This window comes from Pelophylax lessonae (assembly GCF_965119305.1).
Source record: "Pelophylax lessonae genome assembly, chromosome: 11".
Classification (NCBI taxonomy): domain Eukaryota; kingdom Metazoa; phylum Chordata; class Amphibia; order Anura; family Ranidae; genus Pelophylax; species Pelophylax lessonae.
In genome coordinates, this window is record NC_138778.1 from 38,837,944 (window position 1) to 38,856,279 (window position 18,336).

An 18,336-nucleotide genomic window follows, 5' to 3' on the forward strand; every position below is an offset into this window, starting at 1 on the left:
AATGTTAAAAAAATTTTGTTTACATTTTTTTGGGGGGAATTTCATATAAAATGTGAAAAATATTGTTATTTTTGCAAAATTTACGCTTTTTTTGTTTATAGCGCAAAAAGTAAAAGTTAGTCACGCAGTAAAAAAAAAAAAAAAAACAAAAAAAAACGCAAAAACCCCCTGGTCAGGAAGGGGGTAAAATCTTCCGGGGCTTAAGTGGTTAAAGGAATAGTACAGGCAACCTCACTAAGTCTATGTTTCCACTAGTGCAACTTGTCATGTGACTTTGGACACAAAAGTCACAGCCCATTGATTTTATGGGCACCCATTCCCATCTATGCAACTTTGAAAATCTGCAAATTTGAAAAGGTACCTGCATTACTTTTGATGCAACTTTGATCCAGAGTGTAGAGTTGGATCAAAGCTGCATTCTAGCCTTAGGCTACGTTTCCACGAGTGTGACTCCAAAGTGTGCGATTTAGAGTGCAGCTTTGATCCAACTTAACTCTCTGGCTCAAAATAGCATCAAAGTGGTGCAGGCACCTTTTCAAAGCTGCATAGATGGAACGGGTGCTGTTGAAATCAATGGGCTGTGACTTATGCCACTTTGTGTCCAAAGTTGCACTAGTGGAAACGGAGCCTTAAACTCATTACTTACATGTATTGAGCAATAGAAATGGATCTGTATCCTTCTAAACTTTCAAAAATGTTCCTTTGTACCTCCTTTCTTTCATATATTGCGCTGGTCACGTGACATTTCATTGCGCTGGTCACGTGACATTTCTTGCCTGGCTTCCTCCGCCGTTCACAGCAGCTGGGCGTATGCTACACCATGCACTCAGTGCCATGCAAAAACTATGTGGTTCTACACTGTAGAAAATCTGCTGCATTGTAATCTTAAGCTGGATACACATTATACAACTTTTGTTGTCAGATTTCCTTTAGATTTACCTTTTCTGTGTAGTGCAAGGGTCCGCCTGATTGCATACAAATTGAAAGTGTTTAGGTTTGACCTCATATTATATGGTTTTGGTAAGTCTGAAGGAAAAAGTCTAAAGAAAATTGTATAGTGTGTATGGCCCATTACAGTTTCTAACAAACCGTGTGTGTTATGTGCTGCTGGAACCATGAGGGGTGAGCAGAATACTTCCACTGCCTGTCCTCTCTCCCTCCCTCTCAGGAGAAGGTAGCCAAAACAAGGCTATGAAGACAGGAGGAGATCATGTTCTGTGAAGGATAGGAGGGATGGGGTGGAGCTGGGCAGGTCTAGGCATGCCTGTTAAGACAGACAACCTTTTTTAGGAAGTTAAAGACAACTTAGCAAATTCAGATGAACTGGAGATAGCGTTGTCTGAACAGGAAGAATTCTCCAACCTGTTTCGATTTTTCAGCTCTGAAAAGTGAACAATTTTCTATTTGTGGCCATTAACTGGATTAAAAACTAACGAATGGTCCAAAGGACATCTTTTCAGGTAGTGTGGCCAGCACAGGAGCTTTCTTACTTGCTAAAATCTATTCTCTCCCCCCTCCCCCCCCCCCCCCCCAATTTCTGAGATTTACACAGCCCTGAAACAGTTAGGTGAATGGCACCACCTGCAGTTAAGCGATGCCATTTACATTAAGGCTGGCCATACACCATCCAAATCTCAGCTGGTTCAGCAGTAACCAGCCAAGTGGGGAACCATTAATCAGCAGGCTAAATGTACCAAGTTGATCAATCAGCTTGGGTACAACCAGCCTGCTGGATTTGCATCAGATTATTGCAAGCGGCTGCTATAGCTGCTAGCAGGGCTGCCATCAGAGGGGGGGGGGGGGGGGACAGCCCATGCACATGTAGGGGGCCTAGGCGTCCAGAGGGGCCCAACCAACGAGAACGAGTTGTTTTAGTAACTAGCAATTGCTAAAGCAGGACAGCAGCAGAGTAAGCCGATGCAGCCGAAGGAATGTCTATTTGCTGGATTGGGCTGTCTCTGAATATATGAGGCCATCTCTTTGCTGGATTGGCATGTATTTTTGCTGGAAATATGGAGATGTCTTTTGTGGATTGAATTAATTTTCATATATTAAGTTGAGAACGTTAAAATAAAAGTGGGCGCCCTGAGGGACTCGGTGGGATGGCTAGTGGGCGGATTTGATGGGACGGCCCTGGGGGAATGTTGGTTGTCAGGCCCAAAGCTGTGTAAGAGGCCCAAAAATTTCTGATGGCTGCTAGCGATACCCATCATCTTCTCCCTGCCGGGACAGCTTCCCCTACCCCAGGGACAGCTTCCCCCACCTGGAAAAGACAATTGCTTGATTCCCCTGTCAGCACTGTGTATTGGATGGGGGAATCGTGCAAATTTCTCTGGCAACCTGTGGCTGTAGGAAAGAAATTTGCAGTGTATGGCTGGCCTTAACAGCATGATGACTGGACAGTAAAAGAGCAGCAGGCTGATGATTGCATCTCTATGCTCACCACTATTGGCATGTTTATTGCAACACATTGGCATGCAACACACTAAATTGGCTCACGGTCCTATGTTCTAGGTCAAACAGCACTCTTCACCCTTTAGTATTGTGTTTCCCCGAAAGTAAGACCCATTAATAGTTTTGCCTCTGGCTGAAATATAAGGCATCCCCCCGAAAAATAAGACATCCCCGATAATAAGGCCTCCCCCGAACACAAGGCCCCCGAAGCATACCGGTACCGTAACTCTGGACCGTAGCGGTGGGTGCCGCTGCGCAGCTCACTGTAGGCCACAGCACAGCTGGAGCAGACAGGACAATCAGAGAGCCCGTGCTGCCGCCTGCTGTTAGCTCTGCCCTGACAGTGAGTCGCGCGGGACAAAGTGTGTGGACACAGTTGGGAACTGAGCAGTGGTGACCGAGGTAGGAAATGTCTGATTAAGGCAGGGGTCCTTAAACTACGGCCCTCCAGCTGTTGCAGAACTACACATCCCATGAGGCATTGTAAAACTCTGACATTCACAGATATGACTAGGCATGATGGGAATTTTAGTTCCTGAACAACTGGAGGGCCATAGTTTGAAGACCCCTGGATTAAGGTGTGGGGGGGGGGGGTGACTGGCACAGGGGTAGGGGATCACTTACCATAAAATGACAGGAGGATCAGAGGGGGCAAAATAAGACATCCCCTGAAAATAAGACCTAGCGCATCTTTGGGAGCAAAAATTTATACAAGACAATATTGCAATAGTAGAAAGAAACTTTACCACTAAATATCTAGATTAATTTGCACTTTATTCATATACAATCTCTACAATAAAAAAGCCTTTACAATACATCTATAGATCCAGTGATAATGACTTATTCAGCAAGGGAGACCAAATCTTCCTCCGTGATATTTCCCAAAGACAATCCCCACAGCCAAAACCCGCTTTGAGGAACTAGTGCCCCTTTGAGTCATTATGGTTTATTTAGGTGGCCTGGGATCCAGCTGTTACCTCAAGCAGTCTCTCCAGGCTTGTCTGGAGACCCTACAGCCAGCTGAAAAGAACACACTGAGGATGCCAGGCCGGTAACCGAGATTTCTGAAGCACTCAACTGGCGCCAATAACGGAAAGGCTGAAGGTAAGAGCGCCCTATGTCCTTGTGCTTGACACCTACCCACTGGGCAATTGGAGCAGTAGATGGCTGGACAGCAGGCACTGGTGGTTCACCCTCACTGGAGGTATTTGGAAACCTCAAATCGGAGATGGAAACTTCCAGTGAAGGAGTATTTTCTTCCAATGCAGAATTTATTTCAGAGATCTCCCATAGTGGGGGGGCAGGTTTCTGCAGTGCAGATGCATTGATCACTACTTCTGAATCTTGCAGTTTGGATGTTGTAATATCAACTACCAATGGATCAGAAGTCTCCATGCCTTCCTTCTTATAAGGTGTGGATACTTTGCTACCATAGAAGATCCCCACAATGGAATTGTTAAATTGGCTAAGTTGTTCCGAAACCAAGGAGGACTGTTCAAGGAATGGACCATCAGGATTCAGTGGGGAACGGCAGGCAGAGGAACCAGCATCTTCTACACCCAACCAAAGTTTTCTTCCTCCACTTGCCATGGGTGTACTTTCCGACACGGTCACAAAAAGTGGAGACCCGGTAAACTTGGGAGGCATTCTGCTGTCCCACTGCTCTGGCTGTGATGGATAAGGAGAAGAGTTTCCATGCACTGCAGCTACAAATCCTATGTCCATAATATCAGTCAGTGTTAGGTTAGTGTTGGACATAAAGCTTGCCCCACTGGTATCCCAACCAGAAGACATTGTGTGCAGATCCCTAGGAGAGAATGGCAAAGGAAGACAAATGAGAATTAGGTTACATAAAGACCTTCAAAAAAGCAAAACAGAATATATGGACAAAATGTCTTCAGATATTTAACAAGGCAATATAAACTCAATACAGGTTTAGATCATAATGGTTAGCTTTGATAGGCCATGTCCTGATCCATCTATTCAACAAAAATAAGTCAAAGGGAAAAAAGAAAATCTCAAAAGCCTTTGGCGGAGATAGGCCTTTTCTGACTCCGTAAAACACTAGTTCTAAGGAGGCAGATCCACTTAACCACCGGAGGATTTTGCTGTCTTACGTCCAGGCCACTTTTTTGCGATTCGGCACTGTGCGACTTTAACTGACAATTGCGCGGTTGTGCGACGCCGTACCCAAACGAAATTTATGTCCTTTTTTCCCCACAAACAGAGCTTTCTTTGGCGGTATTTGATCACCTGTGGACTTTTTACTTTTTGCGCTATAAACAAAAAAAGAGCAACAATTTTGAAAAAAACAACAATATTGTTCACATTTTTTTATATGAAATTCCCCCCCAAAAAAATGTAAATCAAAATTTTTTTAAATTTTTGGCCAATTTGTTTTCTGCTACCTATGTTTGGTAAAAAAAAAAAAAAAAAAAAAAGAAAAATCGCAATAAGCGTATTTTGATTGGTTTGCGCAAAAGTTATTGCGTTTACTAAGGGAAAGATTTGTCATTTTTGTTTTTGTTTTTTTACGAGTAATGGCGGCGATCTGCGATTTTTTTGCTGGACTGCGACATTGCGGCGGACAGATCAGACCCTTGACTGACATTTGACACTTTTGGGGGTACCAGTGACATTACTACAGTAATCAGTGCTATATATATATGCACTGTTACTGTAAAAATGACACTGGCAGGGAAGGGGTTAATTTTATTGGAGAGGGAGGGGTTAATGTATGCCTGGTGCTTACTAACGTGTGTGTGGGGGGAGGGGACTGAGTGACACAGGGACAGATCGCAGGTTCAGCTATGCTGAACCCTGCAATCTGACCCTGCCTGTCACTTAGGAGATCCGCTTGCTTTGTTTACACAAGCGGGCGGATCTCCACACTCGATTCCCCCACGATCGGGGAAGAGCAGCGGCGATCACCGCCGCTCCTCCCCTGGCCCGACTCCCGCTGTGACTGAATACAGCGGGAGCGAGCCGGCGGCGCGCGCGCCGCCCACAAGGGGAGGAGTCCAGCGCAGTAGGTCTACGTCACTGGACGGGAACGAGCCACTGTGCCGCAGTAGAGGCACAGTGAGTGAGGGTAAAGTGGTTAAAGTGTACCTGTCCTGACATTACAGGAGTTAAACATGTATGTGTATTAGAAAAGACAGTAAAAAAAAAACCCAGATTTCCTTCTCTATTCTTGTGCCGAGTCTGTGGCTCAAAATATTGAATCAAGAGGGTATGAATTACAGCCAGGCAACTAGCGTTTTTCAGAATGCATTTAGCAGAAGCTCCAAACACAGGCCAAGGTACCTGGATTTTTTGCTAAAAGCCAGCAGTCCTCAAGTTGTGGCTTACTGGCCAGACGCAGCCCTTTCCAGACATTTGGAGCCCTGTTCCTCCCACTGATTCCCAATGATGGGGCACAACTCTACCTCCAGCAGGCGCTAAATTATACTCACTGCTCACCAATTCTGGGGCGTTTGCTCCTACTAACTCCAGAGCATGTTCTACTCTATTAGCTGAAGTCCAGCCAAACAGCAGGGACCTGGCACCTATTTCAAAAAGTTTGAGGACCCCTAGTATAAAGAATTGCTGCCTGTCTGCTCCAGCTTTTCTAAACCAGCCTCTGATCGGTTTATAGCCATACAGCGAATCAAATCTATCCACACACACTATACAATGATTGTCCAATTTTCTTTATAATGGACAAAAAAATACATAACCCAAGGACAAATCTAAACAATCCAGTCTTTATATATCCAACTAGGCAACCTTTGATGGCAAATCCAAAAGGAGATTGTACAAGTTGTATGGGCACTACAATGAGCATTAAAGGATAATTTCACATTTTATATGTTACACTCATATTCCGGGTGTAACATGTTACTGTAGCACCCCCTAATCCCCTGTTGCGACAGCAAGTGGGCTATCTTCCCCCTCCCCCCACACACAGCCGCATCATTCATACAGAGTTCTGTGCAGGGCTTTTTTTCAGTTGGAACTTGGTGGAACTCAGTTCCACCACCTCTGGCTCAGGCCCTCTGCTCCTCAATCACCACTATCACTTGTAAATACAGAAGTCTTCTGTGTTTACAAGTGACAACTTGTCTCCCAACAGCTCACACATTATCTCATGGGTGTCCAACCTGTGGATCTTCAGCTGTTTCGGAACTACAGGACCCATGAGGCATTGCAAGGAAAGTCCCATGAGGCATTACAAGGCTGACAGTTGCAAGCATAACTCCTAAAGGCATGATGAGACTTGTAGTCCCTCAACAGCTGGAGGGCCACAGGTTGGACACCCATGCATTATCTGATCTCCTGAACAGCTCCTGAGTGCAGGATGGGGACAAGGGAGATGCAGATGCCTACACCCCTACTGGATGATCTTCCTGCAAGTAAGAGGTGGAGCCCCCTACAGTGTACTGGGAGGTAATAGAGAAGGCTGAGTGCTTCAGCTTAATAAAGAAACGAAAAGTTAAGATGAGGAAGATGGTAAAGCTTTTAAGGAGGAGGTGTTGAGAAGATGGGGTTGCATGCAGAGGTCAGAGTTGAAGAGGGGTGAAAATGAGATGTGTATAGGGGATGCAGCTGTGGAAGAAGGCTGAACTTTGCAGTCTGCATTCAGTGCACTCCTGAACTCCACACTATGTACATAATGCACCCCCAGAACTCTGCACTCTGTGTAACCCCCACCCCAACTCTGCATTTGGTATTTAATGCACTCCTGGCATTTAGCACCCCTTTAAGATCCCCCCACTGTTAGTAAAATTTGACCACAGCCACTATTTGATGCGGTTTGGAGGGAGTGTGTGTGTTTGGGGGGGGGGGGGGGGGGGTCGTGGTTGAGTTCCTACACCTATTTGAGTAAAAAAGCTCTGGTTCTGGGAATGAGAACACTACAAGTACCAACAGCTTTTGCTGTAAAATAATCCGACCCTGAATCCGGGGACAGACTTAGTCCAGGGACATTTGGTCACCCTAAATTAGGAGGTCTCAGCAAAAGATTCATAGCTGGGACCCGCTGATCGGGGAAGCGAATGACAGGAGAGCGCACGCTCTACTTATAGCAGCGATGTGCCTTTTCTCCCTGCAAAGCAGAGTAAAAAAAAAAAAAAAAGGCAGATTGCTTAGTGAAAACACACATCACACATTTTTGGCCACAGTTAACCCCTTGATTGATCCTAGTCAACCCCTTCCAGTCAGTGTCATTAGTAAAGTAAGTGTATATTAGCACTAATCACTGCATTAGGCTGAGCTCACACTGTCATTAAAAATGCCTATGCACAAGATACGACAGCACATAGTGCACACTATCAAAACAGGAAGGGTTAGCGTTGCTTCAAAATTAAAGCCTCATGTTAAGTTGGGAGGCGTTAGAACCTTAAATGGGAGGCGTTGTAAGGCTTCAATGTAAACACTTTGCAAATGCTTTGGCAGGCAGTTGCGGGGCGTTAGCCCCGGTTCACACTACTGCTTGTGCGGGGTTCGCATGTAATGTCGGAGCGCACTGCTCCGACATTACATGCGATCAGCTGTGCGGTGCGAGTTTAGCCATACAGTTTGTATGGCTAAATTCGCATCGCACCCGCAGCAAACACGCACAGGAGGCATTTTTGCTGCCGCATCAGGATCGGATCGCACAGCGGTTCACACTTGTGCGATCCGATCCTGTGCGAACTGCACGATCGCACTGCGATATGCGATCAAACTGGGGGTGTCGTTAAGATTACATTGACACCCCCAGCGTATCGCATATGGCAGTGTGAACTGCCGGGGGTGCGTGTGCGATGCGGGAACAGGCTGCGAGTTCGCAGCCTTCCCGCATCGCATCAGTGTGAACCGAGCCTTAAGATTAGCTTATGAACTAATGGAATAGGCATTTGCGGAGCAGTTTTAACGCGCCTTAACGCTCGTCAATCGCTTTAGAACTGCCCATAGAGCGTTTTGAGGAGCATTTTTTAACTCTTCGGTAATGCTTGTAAAACATCTAACACGCATACTAAAGCTCAATAAAGCAAGTCTAATGCCCATACTAACACTATAGGATTGAGGGTTTGGTTAGCATTAGAAATATAGTGAAGCGTGAACAAGCCCGTCGGGTCACTGGAGGTCAGTGACAGTCAGGTTCCCCCCAGCGTCAGATTGCCCACAGCAAATCAAAGTCCAACTATAAGTCACTGATAGCCTGCTAGTATTATATATATATATATATATATATATATATATAAAAAATCTCTTTCCAGCCATCACCATAGGTTGTAGACGCTATAACTTTCATGCAAACCAATTCTACAGTTGTTGGGAATTTTTTTTTCCCCATTCCAACAAAGACATAGCGAAATACAATTTTTTTGGCTCAAATTTATGAATGAGATTTTTTTTTTTATTGGATGTTTTATAGCCAAAATTACCCCCCCCCCCCCAAAAAAAAAAAAAACACTTTTTTTGTCTTTTTGTTTAGAAGAAAAAAAAAAAAAAACACCACACACACACACACACACACACACACACACACACACACACACACACACACACACACACACACACACACACACACACACACACACACACACACACACACACACACACACACACACACACACACACACACACACACACACACACACACACACACACACACACACACACACACACACACACACACACACACACACACACACACACACACACACACACACACACACACACTCCTCTAATGTTAGAAAGCTGGCAGGCGTCTCAATGGACTACAAGTATTCTGATAGGGGAACTTGTAATCCATTGAGTATCAGTGCCGGTTCACATTTGTGCGATGCGGGAACGCTGCGAATATGCAGCACGATCCCACATCGCATCCACTCCTCTGGCAGTTCACACTGCCATATGCAATACGCAGGGGGTGTCAATTAAAAGTTAACTACACCCCCGGTTACGATCACATATCGCAGTGCGATCTGCAAGTTTGCACAGAATTGGATCACACTAGTGTGAACCACCATGCGATCAGATTCTGCTGCGGATAAAAAAAAAAAAGAAGGGTCCTGTGCGAGTTTAGTGCAATGTGGTGCGAATTCAGCCATACAATGTGTATAGCTGAAATGTTCACTGCACAGAGATCGCATGTAATTTAGGAGCAGTATGCTCCGAATTACATGCAATCTCCATGATCGCACTAATGTGAACCGGGGCTTACACCCTAAATACAGGCATATCATGTTCTTAATTGTGCAATAGTCCACCACCAACCACTACCTACCTTGAGTGCTGCTCACTAGGAGAAAACAAAAAGCCACTACCATACACCCATACCCTCAAGTTATAAGAATGTTTGTAATTAATCAATCAGATACAGCTGCTTATTTTTACTCAGTAGGCATATCATAGGCTCCTCTAGCAATGACATGTTTCAGGCCTCATTTACACCTAATGGGCCATACACACTACAATTTTCTTTAGATTTTTTCCTTCAGACTTACCAAAACCATATAATATGAGGTCAAACCTAAACACTTTCAATTTGTATGCAATCAGGCCCTTGCACTACATAGAAAAGGTAAATCTAAAGGAAATCTGACAACAAAAGTTGTATAGTGTGTATCCAGCTTTAGGCCTCATTTACACTTGTGTTGGCTGCTGCAGAATGATCCATGTTGGTGGTGAGGAGGTCATATATTGCCAGGCATTTGAAAGGTGGTGAGGAGGAACTATATTGCCTCTCCACTGCCTGTTTTAAGCCCTTAACCACTTTACCACCGGAGGATTTTGCTGTCTTACGTCCAGGCCACTTTTTGCGATTCGGCGCTGTGCGACTTTATCTGACAATTGCGCGGTGGTGCGACGCCGTACCCAAACAAAATTTACCTCCTTTTTTTCCCACAAACAGAGCTTTCTTTTGGTGGTATTTGATCACCTGTGCGATTTTTACTTTTTGCGCTATAAACAAAAAAAAAGCGTTTATTTTGAAAAAATAATATTTTTAACATTTTTTTATATGAAATTCCCAAAAACAAATTTTTGGCCAATTTGTTTTCTGCTACCTATGTTTGGTAAAAAAAATCACAATAAGCGTATTTTGATTGGTTTGCGCAAAAGTTATTGCGTTTCCTAACTAAGGGAAAGATTTATGTAATTTTTCGTGTTTTTTTTTAACGAGTAATGGCGGCGATCTGAGATTTTTTTTGCGGGACTGCGACATTGCGGCGGAAAGATCGGACCCTTCACTGACATTTTTGACACTTTTGGGGGTACCAGTGACATTACTACAGTAATCAGTGCTATATATATGCACTGTTACTGTAAAAATTACACTGGCAGGGAAGGGGTTAATTTTTATTGGAGAGGGAGGGGTTAATGTATGCCTGGTGCTTACTAACGTGTGTGGGGGGAGGTGACTATGTGATACAGGGACAGATCGCAGGTTCAGCTATGCTGAACCCTGCAATCTGTCACTGTTTGTCACATAGGAGATCCGCCCGCTTTGTTTACACAAGCGGGCGGATCTCCAAACTAGATTCCCCGACGATCGGGGAAGAGCGGCGGCGATCGCCACCGCTCCTCCCCTGGCCCGACTCCCGCTGTGACTGAAAACAGCGGGAGCGAGCCTCCGGCAGCGCGCAAGTGCCACCTACAGGGGGAGGAGTCCAGCGATGTAGGTCTATATCGCTGGATGGAATCGAGCCACTTTGCCGCAGTACAGTCCCAGTGACTGGTCGGCAAGTGGTTAAACCCCACAGCACTGTACCATAACCATGTGCATTGCACATGATTGAGGGCCGTCTCCATTAAGTACTGCCCTCCGAATGCAACAGCATTGCTAATTTTTGCTGCAGCATGTGTACACCCCCCTCCGCTGCCTTTGCAGCTTAGGTGGGGAGCAGTTGGAGTGGTAACAAAACATGGTTCAATCGCACATTCCCCACCCCCTTGTATAAACGCCAGTCATTGCATGGACACATAGAAATAAATTGTTTTCCCTGTGCCCCGTTCACACCACAATGCGATGTGTGGTGCAGTGAAGAGAAATTTAGTCACACTGCATTGTTCTCCCGTACACTGCAAGGTACTACATACCGCTTCGCTGCTGTGCATAGACATGAATAAAATGTCTCTTTGTGCACTTCAAATAAAGTTAAAAAAAAAAAGTAAACAATGGGATGTGCTGAAACATGCACCACTTTTCTCTCTCACCGCAGGAAAAAAGTGATAGCTGGTTGCCCTCTAAAACGGAGCGATGAGGCTTTGTTTACCCTTGCGGTCAGGGGGTTGGGCTACTTTCTGGACTTTTGTCCCCTGAACATACTGGGCCGGTACCACTCAGTACACTTGTCAGGGACTAACTTGATCAAGAATGGCAGATATGCCAATTTCCAAAATGGCCACACAGGACGTCCTAATTAGTGCCAATTATCAACATCCACTTCCTATATAAACTCAGCACTGGCTGCCATTCATTGCTGGATTATATTCAGCTAGTACCGGATTTCCTTGTGCCTTGAAATGCCTGCTTGATTACCCGTTACCGACCTATCCTTGACCTGCTCTGGCTTTCACCTGCTCTGAACCCGGCTTGCCTTACGGACTTCTCCCTGCCTGCTCCTGATTGTCTTCAGTGTTTGACCTTGGCTTGACCCTGACTATTCTACCTCTGCTTCCTGATTGACTACCTGTGTATGACCCTCGGCCTGGCTTCTGACCTTGATTGCACTACCCTGCCTGCCCTTCCAGTGATCCAAATGACTCTTATCCACTGTGGATCTGATTCCTGAAACAGCTACACCTGCAGACAACCCGTGCACCTTTGGGCACAGCACCTTCTGTCACCATCTCCAGGGGGTGCTCTGCACTTAGCTGCAAGGGGAGGCCTCTCGTCACCTCAGCCTCCAACCAGGTTTGTGACAAGTGGCAGCCCTGTCCAGCCACAGCCTATGGCCACTGGTTCACACCTGTGTGGCTTTGAGATTGCAATACTTCAGGGCCATCTCCCCACCTTCTGGGCAGTTCTTGCTTAAGAATTGGCAAAGATCCCCAAAATATTGAGGCTTCCATATCCCCTCCCACAAAGTTCTAGGACTTTCTGGAAGCTTCCAGGGGGAGGTACTAGAAGCCCAGCCTGCAGAGCCTGCCAGCTGACCTAAATTTGAGCCAACAGCGATTACCTAGACTCCCTTAAGCACTTCCATATCATATGACGTCCTGGATTGTGTGTGGAAATATCTGACCGATGCCTCCCATTGCAGGGCATTATGGGCATTTCCTTTCCTCAATGATGTCGGTGTCTAAGGAAAGGAAAGCCAGGTAACCGACTTTCCAGTTAAAGGGACCATTTATACTGATAATCGGGGCACTGATCATCAGTGCTGCCCCATCAGTGCAGCATATCAGTGCCCATCAGTCTTGCCTATCAGTGCCGCATATTGGTGCAGCCTCATCAGTGCCTCCTCATCAGTGTTGCTTATCAGGACCCATCATTGCCACATATCAGCGCCCATCATCGCTGCATTTCAGTGCCTCCTCATCAGTGCTGCCTATTAGTGCCCATCACTGCCGCCTATCAGCACCCATCAGTGCTGCATTTCAGTGCCTCCTCATCAGCGCTGCTTATCAGTGCCCATTATTGCTGCATTTCAGTGCCTCCTCATCACTAGGGATGATCGAACTTTTGAAAAGTTCGGTTCCACCAGAACACCCGAACTTCACGAAAGTTCGGTTCGGATTTCAGAACCCCATTGAAATCAATGGGACCCGAACTTCGGTAATCAAAAAACACCATTTTGAAGCCCCAAAACCCAATAAATGCCCCTAAAAAGTGCCTAGGGTTCTGGGTCATGCCCCATTAACTATTAATCACACAAAAAAAAGTTCTTAAAAATTGTCATTTTTGATAAAAAAGCCAATTATTGAAAAATTAAAAAAAAAAAAAAAGAGATTTTTTGATTTTTACTTTGGATTTCAGATCTGGGGGGTCTAAAAAGTGTACATGTGAAGTTTCAGCTCTGTAGCATGTCCAGAACCATAAAAAAAAGATCGTTTGTATTAGAAAACTTTAAGCACAGGAATATGGCTTCTCTGCTGTAACACCTTGCCGGTTTAATAGCAGGCATTTTTTTGGGTTCTTTGCAGTCAGGAAAAACATCTGAACTTGTGTATAGTGGTACTGTGCACAAGTTCTGATGTTTTGCCTGCCTCCAAAACCCCCCAAAAAATGCCAGCAAAAACACACCTGGGCATTTTTTTTTTTGACGCTAGCGTTTTTTTGGCATTTTTTGGGGTTTTTTTGAGGCAGGCAAAACATCTGAACATGTGTATAGGGGGTATATATAGGCATATATGTCTGAATATATACCCCTAGACATATATAGGTGTGATAGTAGCAGAAATATATTACTGTAAATGATTTCATTAGCGCAAGCATTTATTTCTGCTACTATCACACCTATATATGTCTAGGGGTATATATTCAGACATATATGTCTATATATACCCCCTATACACATGTTCAGATGTCATGTCTGACATCAAACATGTCCTCAAAAAAGCACTGGCAGTGGCAGCCCCTGCAGCATAAAAAATGCTTGGCTGGTGAGAAGCCATATGCCTGTCCCGAAGCAACACAGAGAAATGATCATTTCTCTATAGCGGTCACCCTGCTATGGAAGGGTTTTGTCACCCTGCCATAGCAGTCACTGTCAGTTAACCCTACACTACACTACGGTCCCCTGACACTTAACACTTTCCCTACAGAAACTAAATTTTTGAAGCTAACTTAAGTGTAAAGGAGCACTCTAACTACACTAGATATCCCTTTCCTCACACTAAAAATAGCTAAATGACACTTTTAAAGTAAAATTAACAGAACTGCTTCCACTCTCTTCCATGTCCAGTATAACAATGCTGGGAATATGGCGGGGGCGATCTTATATACTGGGGGGCGTATTCACTAATGATTGGTCTAGGGACCCCCTAGTCACTCCAATCACATTCCTAGCATTCTCCTGCCCCCTCAATTGGCTTTTGCTAATGGTTCTGGTCCAATCACGGGCTTTTAAAGCCCATTTCCTGAAGCATTGCATTTTGGGCGGTTCTGGTTGCCAAATTCCGAACTTTTTGGGCAAAAAGTTCTAAATTCGGCCGAACCTCGAACACCCAATGTTCGGGCCGAACCGATGGTGGACCCGAACCGTTCGATCATCCCTACTCATCACTGCCGCCTATCAGTACCCATCACTGCCACATATCAGTGCCCATCATCGCTGCATTTCAGTGCCTCCTCATCAGTGCTGCCTATTAGTGCCCATCACTGCCGCCTATCAGCACCCATCAGTGCTGCATTTCAGTGCCTCCTCATCAGCACTGCTTATCAGTGCCCATCACTGCCACCTATCAGCGCCCATCATCGCTGCATTTCAGTGCCTCCTCATCACTGCCGCCTATCAGTACCCATCACTGCCACATATCAGCGCCCATCATCGCTGCATTTCAGTGCCTCCTCATCAGTGCTGCCTATCAGTGCCCATCACTGCCACCTATCAGTGCCCATTATCGCTGCATTTCAGTGCCCATCACTGCCACCTATCAGCGCCCATCATCGCTGCATTTCAGTGCCTCCTCATCAGTGCTGCCTATTAGTGCCCATCACTGCCGCCTATCAGCACCCATCAGTCCTGTATTTCAGTGCCTCCTCATCAGCGCTGCCTATCAGTGCCCATCACTGCCACCTATCAGTGCCCATTATCGCTGCATTTCAGTGCCCATCACTGCCGCCTATCAGCGCCCATCAGTGCTGCATTTCAGTGCCTCCGAGTCCTCATCAGTGCTGCCTATCAGTGCCCATCAATGCAGCCTATCGGTGCAGCCTCATCAGCGCACATCAGAGAAGGAGAAAAATTACTTATTTACAAAATTTTATAACAGAAACTAAGAAAAACTTTGTTTCCTAAACTTTACAGTCTTTTATTGTTTGTTCAGCAAAAAATAAAAAATTCAGTGGCAATTAAATATGCTCTATTTGTCTAAATAAAATGTCATAAAGGTACAGCGTTGCATGACTGAGCAATTGTCATTCAAAGTTCGACGGAGCTGAAAATTGGCCTGGGTAGGAAGGGGGTGAAAGTGCCCGGTATCAAAGTGGTTAATTATGTTCATTTGCATTTCTCTCCTTATTTGTTACTGTGTTGTCATGCTGAGGACAACATCTGTCAAAGGGGCGAGGGGGTGTAGGCAGGTACAGTTTATTTTCTCTACTGCAGGTGGCGCTGAACCGTAGCAGCAGTACAAAGGGATATAAAGTCAAGAGGAACACGGTTTCTCTATGGTTTCCTGGATCAGCGATCTAGTTGGATGCTGACAGCCCATGTGACTCTAGTAGCCATCTTGGGTCAGGCAGATTCTATTTAAGACCCTGGCTGCTGAGTTTGGGGTGCATTTAGCATGTAGGTAGTGTAGGGACTGATCACTCGTCTGTCAACAACAGTAATAGCAGCAGGGAAAGGTTCCAGACAAGTAGAAAAAGTCTAGGGCAGGGATCCTCAAACTACGGCCCTCCAGCTGTTGTGGAACTACACATCCCATGAGGCCTTGTAAAACTCTGACATTCACAGACATGATGGTAATTGTAGTTCCTGAACACTGGCCATAGTTTGAAGACCCCTGGTCTAGGGTTTCGCCACTTCTCCAGGAAACCTCCCTGCTTGGGCATTGAGCGGCCAGGGAGGGGGTGAAAGAACAGCCAGATCGCTCTTCTCTGTACAGAGTTCTGTGTGTTTGTAAACACAGAACTCTGTGTGTAATTGGACACAGCTGCTCAGCAGGTTTCAGCCGAAATCATTGGCTGAAATCTGCTGCCAAACTCGCGATCGCGAATGTCCGCCGGGCACTCGCGATCGTCCGTTAGAGTGGGAGAAAGGCAGGCGGCTGATGTAAACAAGCCGCCTGTCATTCTCCCCTGTGTAGGAATGGTGATCATACGGTTCTACTATGTAGGACCGTTGATCACTGTTCCTACACCTCAAGCCACAGCCAATCACAGTTAGAATCACTCCCCTAGGGACACACACAGCCCCTCCCTCTCAAAAAAAGTTAACCCCTTCACTGCCAGTGTCATTTTACAGTAACAGTGCATATGTATAGCACTGATTACTGTAGAAATGTCACTGATAACCCCAAAAGTGTCAAAAATGTCAGTCAAGGGTCCGATCTGTCCGCCGCAATGTCGCAGTACCGCAAAAAAATCGCCATTACGCGTTAAAGAAATACCAACAAAAATGACAAAAATCTTTCCCTTAGTAAACGCAATAACTTTTGCGCAAACCAATCAAAATACGCCTTTTGCGATTTTTTTTAACAAAAATATGTAGCATAAAACAAATTAGATTAGCCTAAAATGTTAAAAAATTTTGATTTTTACATTTTTTTAGGGGGGAATTTCATATAAAAAAAATGTGAAAAATATTGTTATTTTTGCAAAATTGTTGCTCTTTTTTTGTTTATAGCGCATGATCAAAAAATCGCACAGGTGATCAAATACCACCAAAAGAAAGCTCTGTTTGTGGGAAAAAAAAGGACGTCAAATTAGTTTGGGTACAACGTCGCACGACCGCGCAATTGTCCGTTAAAGTCACGCAGTGCCGAATCGCAAAATAGGCCCTGGTCAGGAAGGGGGTAAAATCTTCCGGGGCTTAAGTGGTTAAACATCGTTAACTTTAAAATCAGCGAGCTCTCAGCACTGACAGCTGTTTGCCATGTGAATGAGACCTTGTTCATTTCCCAATGTCATCCAATTATACAAATGTGTAAATCTTGGGTGAAAACATTTATAAATAAGACACTATGAAGCACACAAATCTGCAGCCCTGACAGCGGTTGTACTCGTTTATTTCAGGTGGTGAGGCAATGACAGAGGTGACACCTCACAAGAGGCGCCATAAAAAGTCACCAATTCTCCACACACAACCTTTCTTCAGGGAGAGCGACTCTCGGGCGCCCCCTACCAGGCAAAAGCTGGACTTGCTAGAGCCAAGAATGTTCCGCCCACTGAAAGGCGCGCTTCATTACCCGCCCCGGTCACTGATTGGCTGCCAGCACGTGTGCTGGGCTCAAGCCCTCCCCCCCTCTCCCGCCAGCTTGGTAGCGGAGGCAGTTGTTCCTATGATGTCATGGCGTGTCCCCCCCTACCCCGGAAAGGGCGGGCTGAGGCTGCGCGCGCAGCGGGCGGGAGATAGGAAATAACAATAACGCCCGAAACTGCCGCCCGGCGGTCGAAATGTCTCGGAGAGGACGCAGGTAAGATGGCGGCCTCAGGCGCATGACCGAGAGGTCATTTCAAGCGCGCGGGTGATGCGGGGGTCACTTAGTGTAAGGGGGAGGTGCTGACACTGCCTGGGGAGCCCGGAGTGACCCGAATGTTGCCTGTCAAGGACACTGTACTCATGTCTGAGGAGGTACAACCGGCCTTCTCCTGAATCTCACTACAATACCACCTGTCTGTACTGTGCGGGCCTCAGACTGACCCATCCCCCTCTATTATTCATCATCCCCCCACCATCCTGACCCCTCTCCCCCCCCCCACCACTGCGTGCCCTCATCTCCCCCCCCCCCCCCCCTGCGTGCCCTCACCCCTCTCTCTCCCCCCCTGCGTGCCCTCACCCCTCTCTCTCCCCCCCCTGCGTGCCCTCACCCCTCTCTCCCCCCCCCCTGCGTGCCCTCACCCCTCTCTCCCCCCCCCCTGCGTGCCCTCACCCCTCTCTCTCCCCCCTGCGTGCCCTCACCCCTCTCTCCCCCCCCCCTGCGTGCCCTCACCCCTCTCTCCCCCCCTGCGTGCCCTCACCCCTCTCCCCCCCCCCCCTGGGAGGGAGGGGAGAGAGGGGTGAGGGCACGCAGGGGGCGGGG

At 46.3% G+C, this 18,336-nt stretch overlaps 2 protein-coding genes across 4 annotated transcripts in view; one reads left to right on the plus strand and one right to left on the minus strand.

Moving 5' to 3' along the window:
• Positions 1–3,399: 3,399 nt before the first annotated feature.
• LOC309567561 (uncharacterized protein) lies at positions 3,400–4,248 on the minus strand (the record flags this gene model as incomplete). The annotated part of the gene is made up of 1 exon (XM_082272948.1): positions 3,400–4,248. The coding sequence occupies one exon, from the start codon at positions 4,246–4,248 to the stop codon at positions 3,433–3,435; it is 816 nt and encodes a 271-aa protein (XP_082129074.1). The 3' UTR covers positions 3,400–3,432.
• A 13,328-nt stretch (positions 4,249–17,576) lies between these two features.
• Positions 17,577–18,336, plus strand: part of MYBL2 (MYB proto-oncogene like 2) — a 74,351-nt gene continuing 73,591 nt past the window's right edge. For all 3 annotated transcript variants that reach the window (XM_082271315.1, XM_082271317.1, XM_082271316.1), the window contains exon 1: positions 17,577–17,730. In XM_082271315.1, coding sequence (XP_082127441.1) covers positions 17,711–17,730 — 20 coding nt within the window. In that variant the 5' untranslated portion in view covers positions 17,577–17,710. The remainder of the gene's footprint in view (positions 17,731–18,336) is intronic.